At 50.6% G+C, this 15,136-nt stretch overlaps 1 protein-coding gene and 1 non-coding gene across 3 annotated transcripts; one reads left to right on the top strand and one right to left on the bottom strand.

Moving 5' to 3' along the window:
• Positions 1-82: 82 nt before the first annotated feature.
• Positions 83-189, bottom strand: LOC134420931 (U6 spliceosomal RNA). The gene has a single exon (XR_010028462.1). It is a non-coding gene; the product is annotated as a U6 spliceosomal RNA (small nuclear RNA).
• A 323-nt stretch (positions 190-512) lies between these two features.
• Positions 513-14,025, top strand: MED16 (mediator complex subunit 16). 2 transcript variants are annotated; one of them, XM_063161004.1, is made up of 15 exons: positions 513-658; positions 796-1,002; positions 1,295-1,402; positions 2,401-2,570; positions 3,128-3,559; positions 5,034-5,139; positions 5,870-6,025; positions 7,163-7,374; positions 8,336-8,542; positions 8,947-9,157; positions 10,069-10,202; positions 11,661-11,853; positions 12,069-12,285; positions 12,671-12,754; positions 13,436-14,025. In XM_063161004.1, exons 2-15 carry the CDS (start codon positions 867-869, stop codon positions 13,560-13,562), a joined length of 2,493 nt encoding a protein of 830 aa, XP_063017074.1. In that variant the 5' UTR covers positions 513-658; positions 796-866; the 3' UTR covers positions 13,563-14,025. The 2 variants fall into 2 exon arrangements, with proteins under 2 accessions (XP_063017074.1, XP_063017075.1); XM_063161005.1 differs by having other exon boundaries at positions 544-559.
• The last annotated feature ends 1,111 nt before the right edge of the window (positions 14,026-15,136 follow it).

Raw genomic sequence — 15,136 nt, 5'->3', positions numbered from 1 at the left:
TGATGAGGAGGAGGAGGCTTGGGGTTGGTCTGGGGGCAGCTGGTTGGGCACGGGATGGAAAATGTGGGTGCGCGGGGGTGCAAAAAATATGGAACGCTTCACGAATTTGCGTGTCATCCTTGCGCAGGGGCCATGCTAATCTTCTCTGTATCGTTCCAATTTTAGTATATGTGCTGCCGAAGCGAGCACGAATCTTCTTCTCCCCGCAAGGCTATTTAAAGGTCTAGAAACACAACACCATAACGATATGGTGACCACACCGTGGTTCGGTATTGAACGCAGAATGAGCTCCCTCGAGTATTTCTTAATTCTCACTCGTCGTTGTCCTCAGATTTTACCAAAATTTTAAAAATACGCCCGTTCTGGTCGCTGTTCTGCGCGGTGCGTTCTGGGTTGTTTGTTATGCTAATGAGCTCTCTGAGGGTGGCTGCGGCAGTGCCTGAGCGCGCGGAGCAGGCGCGGCACGGGCAGCCCGCGGAGGCGCCGGGGTCCTTGGGAGCGGCGGATGCCGGAGAGTGAGGCGGGACCGGGACCGGAACCGGGACCCCCGGGAACCGCTGTGAGCGCGCCCAGGCCCCTCCTGTGACCTTCCCGCCGGCCCCGGGAACCTCCGGCACCTCCCCGTGTCCGTCCCCGGGACCCTCCCACTCGCCGTAGGGTCGGTACCCGCGGGCCGCTCGCCCCGGGATCACCGGGGTCTCTCCCGGTGCGGGGTTGTCCCCACCCGTGTCCTGTGCCTCCCGCTGTGATCCCTGGGGCTGGGGTCCGGTGTGACCGGCCTTGTGTCGCCCCCAGGCAGGACCGAGGCTGTCCCGGTGTCCGGTATCCCGTGTCCGGTGTCCCGGTGTCCCGTCCGGACCGGCGGGATGGACCTGGCCTACGTGTGCGAGTGGGAGAAGAAGCCCAAGAGCAACCACTGCCCGTCCATCCCGCTGGTGTGCGCCTGGTCCTGCCGCAACCTCATCGCCTTCACCACGGACCTCCGCAATGAGGAGGAGAAAGGTACCGAGAGCCCCTCGGGAAATCCCTCCCGGTGCTCCCGGGAAAGGCCGGGATCCGCTGGCCCGGAGCTCTGCCCTGCCCCTGAAGGCTGCTCTCCTCCTTTCCCTCCCATCCTTCAGCCTCTGCGTTTGTTCCCTGGAGTGGGTTTGGTTCCCCTAAACCAGGACCAAGCACTACCCTAAATCATTTCTATAAATGACAAATTTCCTATAAAATATTTTAAGTTTTCTCTGCATCACCTGAGGCTCAGCAGCAGTGCCAAGGGACAGGAACCACTTCTCTGTTCACACAGATCTCACCCACATGGTTCATATCATCGACACCGAGCACCCCTGGGATGTCTACTCTGTCAACTCGGGCCACACTGAGGTCATCACGTGTTTGGAGTGGGATCAGTCAGGTGAGCTGGGCTTTCTGTCATTGTCACCGTGTCCCCTCCCTGCTGTGTGTGTCCCAAAGCAATGGGGTGCAATTCCGTGGGGGGGTTTTGGGTGTTCCCCCTGTTCTCAGTGTCATTGTCACCATGTCCCACCCCAAAGCAATGGGGTGCAACTCCCTGTTGGGGTTTTACCTGTTCCCCTTGTTCTCATTCAGTGTCATTGTCCCAGGCTGTTCTCCGTGTTCTCAGTGTCATTGTCACCATGTCCCACCCCTGCTCTTCATGTCCCAAAGGGATGGGGTGCAATTCCTGTTGGGGTTTTACCTGTTCCCCTTGTTCTCATGCAGTGTCATTGTCACAGGCTCCAGGCTGTTCCCCCTGTTCTCAGTGTCATTGTCACCATGTCCCACCCCTGTTCTTCATGTCCCAAAGTGATGGGATGCAATTCCTTGGGAGGTTTTACCCGTTTCTCCTGCTCTCATGCAGTGTCATTGTCACAGGCTCCAGGCTGTTCTCAGTGTCATTGTCACCATGTCCCACCCCTGCTCTTCATGTCCCAAAGTGATGGGACATGGGGTGCAATTCCGTGGGGGATTTTGGGTGTTCCCCCTGTTCTCAGTGTCATTGTCACCATGTCCCACCCCAAAGCAATGGGGTGCAACTCCCTGTTGGGGTTTTACCTGTTCCCCTTGTTCTCATGCAGTGTCATTGTCACAGGCTCCAGGCTGTTCCCCCTGTTCTCAGTGTCATTGTCACCGTGTCCCTGCCCTGCTGTGCATGTCCCAAAGGGATGGAGTGCAATTCTTGTTGGGGTTTCACCTGTTCCCCCTGTTCTCAGTGTCATTGTCACCATGTCTCACCCCCAAGGATATGGGGTGCAGTTCCTGGTGGGGGTTTGGCCATTCTCCCTGTTCTCAGGCAGTGTCATTGTCACCATGTCCCACCTCAAAGGGATGGGGTGCAGTTCCTGGTGGAATTTTGGCTCTTCCCCCTGTTCTCACACAGTGTCGTTGTCACAGGTTCCAGGCTGCTCTCAGCAGATGCTGATGGCCACATCAAGTGCTGGAGCATGACAGATCACCTGGCCAACAGCTGGGAGAACACGGTGGGCAGCGTGGTGGAAGGGGACCCTGTGGTGGCCCTGTCCTGGCTGCACAACGGGGTCAAGCTGGCTCTGCACGTGGAGAAGGTTTGTCTGAGCTTCCTGAGAGATCTGGGCTGGAACTCTGGTGTGGTCTTTGTGAGGGAAGAGATGAGAATCTGACTCCATGTTCTCAGGAGGCTGATTTCTCTTCTCTTCTCTTCTCTTCTCTTCTCTTCTCTTCTCTTCTCTTCTCTTCTCTTCTCTTCTCTTCTCTTCTCTTCTCTTCTCTTCTCTTCTCTTCTCTTCTCTTCTCTTCTCTTCTCTTCTCTTCTCTTCTCTTCTCTTCTCTTCTCTTCTCTTCTCTTCTCTTCTCTTCCCTTCCCTTCCCTTCCCTTCCCTTCCCTTCCCTTCCCTTCCCTTCCCTTCCCTTCCCGCTCTCTTATCGTGGATATTTGTGCTCCTTTATAGTGGATATTTTCCCTCCCCTATAGTGGATATTTTCCCTCCCCTATAGTGGATATTTTCCCTCCCCTATAGCAGATATTTTTCCTCCCAACAAAGGAGGAATGATGAGGAGCACTCCATTGATATCAGAACACTGATTAATTACTTTTTTCTAATTGTGGCTGCGAACGCTTATATTTTTTTGCCCTTTGTTCCAGTCTGGAGCCTCGAACTTCGGCGAGAAGTTTTCCCGGGTGAAATTCTCTCCATCCCTGACTCTGTTTGGTGGGAAGCCCATGGAGGGCTGGATTGCTGTGACCATCAGTGGCCTGGTCACCGTGTCCCTGCTCAAGCCCAACGGGCAGGTGCTGACGGCCACCGAGAGCCTTTGCCGCCTCCGCTGCCGCGTGGCCTTGGCCGACGTCGCCTTCACGGGCGGGGGCAACATCGTGGTGGCCACGTCTGATGGCAGCAGCACCTCCCCCGTGCAGTTCTACAAGGTTTGTGTCAGCGTGGTGAACGAGAAGTGCAAGATTGACACCGAGATCCTGCCCTCGCTCTTCATGCGCTGCACCACCGACCCCGCGCGCAAGGACAAGTACCCGGCCATCACCCACCTGAAATTCCTGGCCCGGGACATGTCAGAGCAGGTGGGCTGGAGAGGACATTTGTGCTCCCCTATAATGGATATTTTGCTCCTCTGTAGTGGATACTTTGCTTCCCTGTAGTGGGTATTTGTGCTCCTCTATAGCAGATACTTTTTCTCCCCTCTAGTGGATATTTTGCTCCTGTATAGTAAATATTTTTCCTCCCCTATAGTGAAAATTTGTGCTCCCCTATAGTGGATATTTTTGCTCCCCTGTAGTGGGTATTTGTGCTCCTCTGTAGTGGAAATCTTTCCTCCCCTATAGTGGATATCTTTGCTCCCCTATAGTGGATATTTGTGCTCCCCTATACTGGATATTTTGCTCCTCTATAGTGAAAATTTTTGCTCCCCTCCAGTGGATATTTTGCTCTTCTATAGTGAATATTTTTGCTCCCCTATAGTGGATATTTGTGCTCCCCTCTAGTGGATATTTTGCTCCCCCATAGTGGATAATTGTGCTCCCCCATATTGGAGATTTTTGCTCCCCTATAGTGGATAATTGTGCTCCCCTATAGTGTATATTTTTACTCCCCTATAGTGGTTATCTTTGCTCCCCTATAGTGGGTATTTGTACTCCCCTATAGTGGATATTTGTGCTCTGCTTTAATAGATATTTTTGCTCCCCAGTAGTGGATATTTTTGCTCCTCTATAGTGGATATTTGTGCTTCTCTGTAGTGAATATTTTGCTCCCCTGTAGAGGAGATTTTTGCTCCCCTGTAATGGATATTTTGCTCCCCTGCAGTGGATATTTTTACTCCCCTATAGCGGATATTTTCCTCCCCTCTAGTAGATATTTTTGCCCCCCAGTAGTGGAGATTTTCCCTCCCCTCTAGTGGATGTTTGTGCTCCCCTCTAGTGGATATTTTGCTCCTCTGTAGTGGGTATTTGTGCTCCTCTGTAGTGGAAATCTTTGCTCCCCTGTAGTGGATATTTTGCTGCCCTATAGTGGAGATTTTTGCTCCCCTATAGTGGAGATTTTTGCTCCCCTATAATGGATATTTTGCTCCTCTATAGTGGATATTGTGCTCCCCTCTAGTGGATATTTTTGCCCCTGTATAGTGGATATTTTTGCTCCTCTATAGTGAATTTTTGTCCTCCCCTGTAGTGGATATTTTGCTGCCCTGTAGTGGATATTTTTCCTCCCCTATAGTGGATATTTGTGCTCACGATGAAGTAGGAATGATGAGGACTCCATTGATATCAGAAGGCTAATTAATTACTTTATTCTATACATCTAAAACTGAACCTTCTTCTGGTCTTCCCCAGAAGGTCTGGAGGTCACCAGCATGTCCTGCAATACCTTTGGCATTCCTAGTTGTCCTTTTGGTGCAGCTGGAACCCTAATTCACCTCACTTCCCACTGATTTGATCCTCTGCTTTTTGCTGCTGGAGCAGGACCCTGGGGATGGAGGGAGGGAATGACCAGGGCAGTGTTGTCCCTGTTTTGATGCTTGTGGTGGGGGGCTCTGTTCCACAGGTGCTGCTTTGTGCTTCCAACCAAAACAACAGCATTGTGGAGTGCTGGTCCCTTAGGAAGGAGGGTCTGCCTGTCAACAACATCTTCCAGCAAATCTCCCCTGTGGGTAAGAGTTTGCCCTGGGCACTCTCAGGAGCAGGAACTTGGTCTGAGGGAAAACCCAGCACAGTTTCTCACATCCATTATCCCATATTTGTGTTTATTCACAATCTTATGTTTATTTTCAGTTGTTTTCAGTCCATTCTGTCTTTTTGCATCACAGGCAGCAGCTTGCTGTTTTCAGGAAGGGGTTTGGTTGTTGCTTTTGCTTCATAAAAGATTTTAAAATAATTTTTTGTGTTTTGCTGCACAGCCCTTCCTGCCACCAGTGGAGCAAAGGCTCCCAAAGGACCAGGACTGAGCAGCAGAGCTGGATTAATCCCCTGCTCTGGTTTCACCTGATCTCAGATAAAACAGAATTAATCAGGGCAGTTTGTTTGGTGAAATATAAAGGATTATTGTATGTAAGGATCTTAGTCACCCAAAGCAGAGCTTGCATCAAGAGATATTTAGCAAAACATGTTGTTTGTATAATTCAGGGAAAAAATAGGGAACTATGAGAGAAACATACTGTAAATATATGAGAAACATACTGGAAATATATGAGAAATACACCAAGTACTTTATCTGTGATCCTGCTTAGGGGAAACATACTGGAAATATATGGGAAATACACCAGTCCTGATCTGTGATCCTGCCTGGGGGAGCCTGGGTGGAAATAGGGGCAGATTTTCTGATCTCTGTGGGACAAAATTCTCACTAATTTGCTTATTTTCACTCATTTTGCTCATTGCTAGTGGGAGACAAGCAGCCCATGATTCTGAAGTGGAGGATCCTGTCTGCCACCAATGACCTGGACAGGGTGTCAGCTGTGGCACTGCCAAAGCTCCCAATCTCCCTGACCAACACTGACCTGAAGGTGGCAAATGACACCAAGTTCTTCCCTGGGCTGGGTAAGGAGTTCCTGTTGTCTTTGTCCTGAACATGTGACTTTTGCTTGAATTTAGATTTAGATTGAGGGTTCAAGAGGCCAGATGGAGGAATCTGGGTGTGTCCTGTCCTTCTTTCTTCTTCTTGTCCTCCATCTTCTGCTGGGATGGTGACACTCTTGGATTGGTTTAGAATAGAGACAGACTGTCTAACATAGGTGATAGGTATTGGAAAATTATTGTAAATAAAGTACACGTAGTTCTTAGTATAAAAATTAACACCACCCCAAGGGCAGGGACTGTGCCACAGCCTGACCTGCTGGACAGATCTCAGCAGGTCAGAGAAAGAATGGAATAGATAAGGAAAAATAACCTTGAAAAGCAGATCTGACTTCTTGTAGGGCTGGGAAAAAAGACTTTTTAGTACCTCAGGGACAGAAACCCAAGAAGTCCCCAGCCCTTTGGCTTCTCCGTGGGCTTCAGTGGTGGCCACTTGTTGGGGAAGATAAAACAGGAAAGCCTTATAAATATGATTGCTTGGCAAAAGATTTTGAGAATATGGAAACTATAAGCGAGACTGAAGTGAAAGCAAGCTTTGAGATCCTTTAGTTACTGAATGAATGACTGGAAAACAATGGTGTGGCCAGCTGAAGGTGATCCCCTTTTGATGGAACAACACCCTCTGCTTGCAGGCAGGCCCAAGGGTCAGAGCAGACCCTGCCAGCTTGGCAGAAGGGGCCCAAAGAGGAGTTTTTAGGGTTTAAAATGTAACACAGTATGGTAATGTAATGATTTTTGTAGGCTGTATGTAAATGCTGTAGGATTTGTATCTTGTACTAGATTGGTTAGTGAGAATCAGAATATTCAACACAGAAGAAGATTTATTGTATTGTAAGGGGAACTTTGCTCTCTTATCCTCTCATCTTCTCTCTCTCATCTTTTTTACCACTGCCTTTACTTCTCTGGGGCCTGCTCTGAGCTGTGCCTGGCAGCTCCAAGCAGACCCTCTTTGCAATAAACCCCAAATTCCACGACCTGACTTCAGACATCTCTCATCTCCGTCCATCCCAACCATCCCACCCCGACACTCCCACTTTGGGCGAGGGCTCTGCCACGCTGGGAGGAGCTGTTTGCTCAGTGTCACTCCTCTCCTGTCCCCAGGGCTGGCCTTGGCTTTCCATGATGGCAGTGTGCACATTGTGCACAGGCTGTCCCTGCAGATGATGGCTGTGTTTTATGGCTCCTCCTCGCAGCGCCCCGTGGACGAGCCAGCCCTCAAACGCCCGCGCACCACAGGGCCCCTGGTGCACTTCAAGGCCATGCAGCTCTCCTGGACATCCCTGGCCCTGGCTGGTGTGGACAGTCATGGAAAGGTTGGTGGATTATGGATTTAGGAATGTGCCATCTTGTTGATGGAGCGGCAAAATTGTCCTTGGTCTCATAAAAAAGGAAAAAAACCCAGAAGTTTCTCTCCTCAGTTAGGTAAAAAGACACCTCATAGGACCTTGGGGACTTCACCTCAAGGATAGCTAGTTGGACAGATTTGGGACTTCACCTCAAACCTAAGGATAGCCAATTGGACAGAAGCCAAAAAGTGCCACCTAAGCAGTTTACTAGAAAAAGAAGAGAACAAATAAACCAATGGCTTTTGTGAGGTGTTTTACCAGGAGCAAGAACCTCTTGCCCTGGCTTGTTTTTTCTCTGTTTTGTTATATATATATAAATAATAGTATAGTATATGATAGTGTATACCACGCCATATATATATAATATATGATACACTATCATATACTATACTATTATATTTATATATATATATAGTGTATTATATATATAATATATATTACATTATATATATATACTATGCTATTATATTTATATATACTATACTATTATATTTATATTTATATATATATGATAGTGTATCGTATATATAATATATATTATAATATATAATGTTATATACTATTATGTAATCTATAATATATTATAGCTATATTATAATATTATAACATTACAATATTATATTATATTATATTATATTATATTATATTATATTATATTATATTATATTATATTATATTATATTATATTATATTATATTATATTATATTATATTATATTATATTATATTACATTATTACATAAAATGATAAATTAACCTTCTAAGAACATGGAGTCAGATTCATCATTTCCTTCCTGCCACGGAAGACCCTGAAAATGCCCCACTTCTGAAAATGCCACACTCCTGAAAATGCCCCACTCCTGAAAATGCCACACTCCTGAAAATGCCACACTCCTGAAGCCATTTTCTGTTTGTTTCCTCCCTTCAAGCTGAGCATGCTCCGTATCTCCCCGTCCATGGGCCACGTGCTGGACATGAACATGTCCCTGAGGCACTTGCTGTTCCTGCTGGAGTACTGCATGGTCACTGGCTACGACTGGTGGGACATCCTGCTCCACGTCCAGCCCAGCATGGTGCAGAACCTGGTGGAGAAGCTGCACGAGGAGTACATGCGTCAGAATGCAGCCCTGCAGCAGGTGGGGGCTCTGGGCTCACCCCCAGGGTGGGCATGGGGGGTGCTCAGGGGTTTGGGGTGGGGTACAGCCAGTGCCAGTGCTCAGGACATTGCTGGCTGTGCTCTCTGAGTGCCCTGCTCAGGCAGTGATGGAGCTGGGAAGAGCTTCCATATCAGCAGCTTCACATTCCCTGATATCAGCAGGGTCTTAGCTGCTGGAAGCTTGGGGTGAGATGCTGAAATCTATTTTTGGCAGATTTCTGGGAGCAGCAGCACGTGCCCAGCACAGTGCTCACGTGCATGGCTCCTGTCACTCCTGCAGCAGAAAGGGAGAGCAGAGAATAAAGCAGCAGCAGCAGCTTTAATGAGCTTATGCTAATTCCTGCCTTTTCTTGTGCCTTTTTGCTGCGTTTCCCCGTGGCTCAGGTGCTCTCCACACGCATTGTTGCCATGAAGGCATCTCTGTGCAAGCTCTCCTCCAGCACCATCGCCCGTGTGTGTGACTACCACGCCAAGCTCTTCCTCATTGCCATCAGCTGCACCCTGAAGTCTCTGCTGCGCCCACATTTCCTCAACACCCCTGACAAGAGCCCCGGGGACCGGCTCACCGAGATCTGCTCCAAGATCACCGATGTAGGTACTGACTGCTCACAGCATCCTGGGATGCTTTTGGGATTGGGCTGTTCCCCTGTGGTGTCACAGCCTCTCAGTAACTCACCCTGCTCTGCATTCCCAGCTTTTGGGATTGGGCTGTTCCCTTGTGGTGTCACAGCCTCTCAGTAACTCACCCTGCTCTGCATTCCCAGCTTTTGGGATTGGGCTGTTCCCCTGTGGTGTCACAGCCTCATCCTGCTCTGCATTCCCAGCTTTTGGGATTGGGCTGTTCCCCATGGTGTCACAGCCTCATCCTGCTCTGCATTCCCAGCTTTTGGGATTGGGCTGTTCCCCTGTGGTGTCACAGCCTCATCCTGCTCTGCATTCCCAGCTTTTGGGATTGGGGTGTTCCCTGTGGTGTCACAGCCTCTCAGTAACTCACCCTGCTCTGCATTCCCAGCTTTTGGGATTGGGCTGTTCCCCTGTGGTGTCACAGTGTCATCCTGCTCTTCATTCCCAGCTTTTGGGATTGGGCAGTTCCCCATGGTGTCACAGCTTCACCCTGCTCTGCATTCCCAGCTTTTGGGATTGGGGTGTTCCCCATGGTGTCACAGCCTCATCCTGCTCTGCATTCCCAGCTTTTGGGATTGGGGTGTTCCCCATGGTGTCACAGCCTCATCCTGCTCTGCATTCCCAGCTTTTGGGATTGGGCTGTTCCCCGTGGTGTCACAGCCTCATCCTGCTCTGAATTCCCAGCTTTTGGGATTGGGCTGTTCCCCGTGGTGTCACAGCCTCATCCTGCTCTGAATTCCCAGCTTTTGGGATTGGGCTGTTCCCCTGTGGTGTCACAGCCTCTCTGGCTTTTTGGAGGAGGACCAGGGTAACCTCCACAGGGAGGGTGTGAGGTTTGGATCCATCTTTCCTGAGCCAGGCAATGTCTTGCTTCTCTTCCAGACATCGACAAGGTGATGATTAACCTGAAGACAGAAGAGTTTGTCCTGGAGATGACAACACTGCAGTCCCTGCAGCAGCTCATCCAGTGGGTGGGGGATTTTGTGCTCTACCTGCTGGCCAGCCTTCCCAACCAGGTGAGATCCATGGATACAAACACCCATGGGCAGTGCTGGGGAGCTTTGCCAGGGCACACAGGGCACATGTTCCTGTCAGCACAGGCACTGGGGAGGAGTAAGGAACAGCAGAATTAGAGAATGGCCCTTCCCATGCCCATCTGGGTCTGCTGACCAGCACCTGGGGGATTTGGGGACACTCCTCTGTCATTGTCAAGGTGATCACAGCACAAAGCAGAGACCACAAGCAGTCTCAGATGGCAACTCTTTATTATTGATCATGGCTGACCTTTTATACACTTTCTAATTGTTTCTATTTCTTTTACCCTAACTATTGGCCACAATAAATCAACATTACACCATTGGTGAAAAGTTACAGTGACTTCAACTAACTTTTTTAAAAATACCTTGTCCAGCTGCAAAGTTCTCTTCTTATCTTTCTTCAATCTCTTGATCTCCTTGGTTACAGCCTTGGAGAGAGCTCCTTATCAGCTTCTTCTTGCTTCTCAGCTTCTTCTCACTCCTTTAGCTAACAGTAAGGAGTGAGACACAGACACAGTGCTCTGCAGAGGTGTCACCTTCAGGTGACCCTCCAGCATCCCCATCAGGTGTGTGCTGCTGGAAGCAGGAGCTGTCTGGATGCAGTGTGGTGGCTGGGGCTGTTGTGAGCTCCATCTTTCCTCACTTTAGAAGCTGAAGGATTTGCCCAACACCTCACTTTCTTTTGAGAGCCCTGCTGAGTTGTGCCAGGTGCTGGCATGGGGAATGGGGGCAGGTGAAACCCTTCAGCTTGCATGCAGAGGGCTTCTCCTGGAAAAGCTTATTCCCCATCTGGGTGTCTGCAGGCAGAATAACCTCTTCCTCTGAGGAACTTCATCAGTTATTTCCCATCATTCTTATTTTTAAAAATTTACCTTTTAATCAAGCAAGTCAGATAAAGAGTATGGAACCTTTTCCCGGAGAGAAGAGAGCACTAACAGCTCTCTGACACACAAATTTGGAGGATGGTGATGCTTTTTCCAGGGAGCTGAGCTAACAGTCTGGCTGTAAGGAGTTTAGATCTGGAGCCAGACATCATGGTTAGGTCTATAATGTTGTTTGAGTTTTGTAGAAGTTGCCTGATGGAATCTGAACTAAGAACAAAACAAAAACCCAAGGGGAGCTGGTTCTGGCGATCCTGGTCTCTATTTGATCTGGCATCAGAGCTGGCCTCACCCAGGCTGGTGTGAGCCTCACCCAGGTTGGTGTGAGCCTCACCTAGGTTGGTGTGAGCCCACCCAGACTGGTGTGACCCCTTCCCACAGCTCTGTCCCCCCACAGGGCTCCCCAGTGCAGCCTGGGCACAGCTTCCTGCGCGTCCCTCGGCGTGTTCTGGAAGTGTGTGCTGCTGGAAGCAGGAGCTGTCTGGATGCAGCTGGGGCTGCTGTGAGCCTCACCCAGGCTGCTGTGACCCCCTCCCACCCCTGTGTGTCCCCACAGGGCTCCCCAGTGCGGCCTGGGCACAGCTTCCTGCGCGACGGCGCGTCCCTGGGCATGTTCCGCGAGCTGATGGTGGTGATCCGCATCTGGGGGCTGCTGAAGCCCAGCTGCCTGCCCGTGTACACAGCAACCTCAGACACCCAGGACAGCATGTCCCTGCTCTTCAGGCTCCTGACCAAGCTCTGGCTGTGCTGTGAGTGTGGCCCTGAGCTGTAATTCCTGCAGCAGCGGGGTGGGACGTGACTCCGAGGGGGTCTGGCGCGTTGAGAAAGGGCAAGTGCTGCTGCCAAGGTTATTGTTTTCCAGGCTGAGTTGGCAGTGGAGGAGGAGGCTGCACGCAGCCCTCTGGAGCTCTCAGGGAGAAATGTAAAGGTCACAGGGGTTTTTTTTCCTTCATTCCCCACGCAGGTCGTGAGGAAAATCACATCACAGAGCCCGATGATGCCCTGATCGATGAGTGCTGCCTCCTGCCCAGCCAGCTGCTCATCCCCAACATTGACTGGCTGCCCATCAACGATGGCATCATCAGCAAGCTGCAGAACAAGCAGCTGGTCAGGCTGCAGTTTGGGAAGGCTCCTGGGCTCGTTGGCCACACTGTCTCCTCCCAGTTTGATGCCTTTGTCAGGTACAAACCCCTGGAACTGTACAAAGATGTTGTTTGTGAGGTACAAACCCCTGGAATGGGTCAGTGCACAGTGAGGAGTCTTGGCAGCTCTGAGGTTTGGCTTGTCCCCTTGCTGCTGTGACCCAAGAGCAGTTTGTCTTCTCTGCTCAAATTCCTTTCCCAGCTTGTGATGGGCTGGGAATTTTAAGTACTGAAAAATGATAGCAAATGGTGGGGGGAGAAAACCCCATTAATTAATGTGATTAATTGTGACAATGAAACTCGTGGCACTGTGTGGACAAGTGGGCAGAACTTCTGCCCTGTTGGTCAGTGAGATGCAGCTCCCTGTCCTGGGAGCAGCTGATGGAAAGTGACACTCTAGGAAAGTCCTGTTCTCCCTCCCCAGGGCCCCTGGACAGCCCAAAATTGACCACCTGAGGCGGCTGCACCTGGGTGCTTACCCAACAGAGGAATGCAAGTCCTGCACCAGGTAAGTGGCACTTGCAGTGGAGCTTGGGCAGGGCTTGGAGTGTCCTGTGTCCTTCAGGAGCTCTCTGAAACTGGTTGGGGCTGTGGTTAAGGTGAGGTGCCCATGTCATTGTCAGGACAGTGGCATTGTTGCAGCCTGGCCCTTGGGTTAAAAATCAAACAGATCAGATAAAACTCTTAAAGTAATCTGGAGGAGACCCTACAGCAACTCCTTTACAGCCCAGTTCTGTGGGTCTGGCCTTTATTGAAGTACCTCTGCTCATGGCAGGGCTGGAGGGAGGAATTTCCCCACTGCCCTTGCCCCCATTTTGGGGTCATCTTTCCACCAGGCTTGCATTTCATGCTGCCCTACTCATCCACCCTCATGGGAGAGCCTGGATTTCAAGATAATGGCTCAGGGAACAAGCATCCATCTAAGTCATGTGATTGAATTAGCTTTAATTACTGATTTTAATAGAAAGCCTCTGTAGCAGATCATTTTTGTGAGATGACTGTCAGTTGTTTCATGTATAAACAGCAGCTGGGGCTGTTCCTTGCCAGGCTCCAGCTCCAGCAGAGCCCTCAGTGGGATTGTTGCTTGCTGGTTTCAGCTGGTTTTGGTGCTCACTGCAGATGACAGGAGCTGATTTCCCCCAAATCCCTGTGTGATCCCAGCAGTGCTGCACCCTCTGTGTCCCCACAGGTGTGGCTGTGTCACCATGCTGAAGTCACCCAACAAGGTGACAGCAGTGAAGCAGTGGGAGCAGCGCTGGATCAAGAACTGCCTGTGTGGGGGGCTCTGGAGGAAGATGCCCCTGAGCTACTCCTGAGCCCTTCCCTGGGGTGCAGTGAGGGCCAGGAGCTGCACAGAGCTCCCTTCATGGAGGTTTTGGGACAAAGGAATGGCAGCTCCTCTTGCTCATGCTGGAAAGCAGAGCAGAGGGGGTTCTGCCTCTTTCCAGGGAAGAGCTGGAAAGGAATGCCAGAGGTTCCCCCATCATTTGGGGCCCAGGAGGGGAGAGCCTGGCTGTGTTTTGTGGCTGTGCCAGCACAGCAGTGCCCTGGGCAGGGTGGTGATGGGGCAGCTGGTGAGAACAAGTCCCAGCTGAGGGGGCACAGCTGGTACCTGACATCCATCCTGTGCCTTGGGGAGTGCCAAGCATGGGCTGGGCACTCCTGAGCCCTCAGCAAACTTGTCCCTGAGGCAGGAGTTGGTTCCTGTGTGCCCATCAGGGTTGGGTGGGAGCGGGAATGTGAATGCTGCTGCCTGCAGTGTGAATGCTGCTGCCTTTGCCTCTTGCTGTTGTAAATAAAAATTCTCCTGATTTTGTACAGAACCAAGTGTTTGTGCTTTGTTTCTGTGCTGTGACGTGGCTGCCCAGTGTGGGGCCGGGGCAGTGGAGCCACGGGAGGGCAGCCAGAGCATCTGTCAGGAAAGGAACCACCATCATTGGATAAATGGATGTTTTCAAGGTTTGCCTGATGGACACTCGAGGAAAAAACATCAGATCCTTGTGGTTGTGCAAGCCTCCAGCTCCAGCAAGGCTGGACACTTGAGCGTGCCAGAGGAGGAGCATTCCTGGGGCAGCCAAAAATCCTTTCACATTTTTGCCCTCCCTTGCCCTCAGCTGCTGCTGCCCCGGGCAGGAAATCCCAACCTTGAGGAGCCACCCTGGGGCTGATCTGGGGCTGCTCCTCTCCCACAGCTCCTTCAGCTCTGAGGGGGAAAATCCTGGAGCTTTCTGCTGCTGCATCCCAGCCAGCAATTCCAGGTCCCCACAGAGCATTTAAGAGCCAGTCTTAGTACATTCCTTTCCCTCTGGAACCATGATTTCATTATTCTTGAGAAGTGGAGCTGGTGACAGAGTTCATCCCTCGACTCCAGCGAGTGTTTCACTGCACAGAGCTCTGAGAGCTGCACAGACCTCACCCCCTCTCTCTGCTCTGCTGCTAATTAGGAGCAATCAAATGGCTAATTAGGAAACTGCACCTTATTAAGGCTCTTTTCCCCTGTAAGTAAAACTCAAACAGGGCCCTCTGTGAGCTCCTCACAGAACAGGTTTGGGGTTATTTAATGTTTGATTGGGAACAGCAGCAGAGCAGGGGGTGGGGACACATTGGTGTCCTCCTCATCTCCCTGCTGATCATGGAGCTTCTGGGATGGGACTGGAAGGGTCTGGCAGGGTTCTAGGGGTGACCAGGGTGTGGTGGAAAGGTGGCTCTGCCCTGTGCTGCCCTCAGCTCCTGGGACAAGAGGGTCCCAGTGAGAATCCAGCATGGATCCCACTGTGAGAGCCAGAGCTGCCACTGCCCTATCAGCTGCAGGCAAATTCTGCTTTCCAATGTTCACACAATGCCCCAGATCTCCATCCTATTGTGGCCACACTGCAGGATGTGTCCCCTG

Source organism: Melospiza melodia, chromosome 7, assembly GCF_035770615.1.
Source record: "Melospiza melodia melodia isolate bMelMel2 chromosome 7, bMelMel2.pri, whole genome shotgun sequence".
Classification (NCBI taxonomy): domain Eukaryota; kingdom Metazoa; phylum Chordata; class Aves; order Passeriformes; family Passerellidae; genus Melospiza; species Melospiza melodia.
The sequence above is the reverse complement of the archived record's forward strand: the minus strand, read 5'-3'. Positions and strand labels throughout refer to the sequence as shown.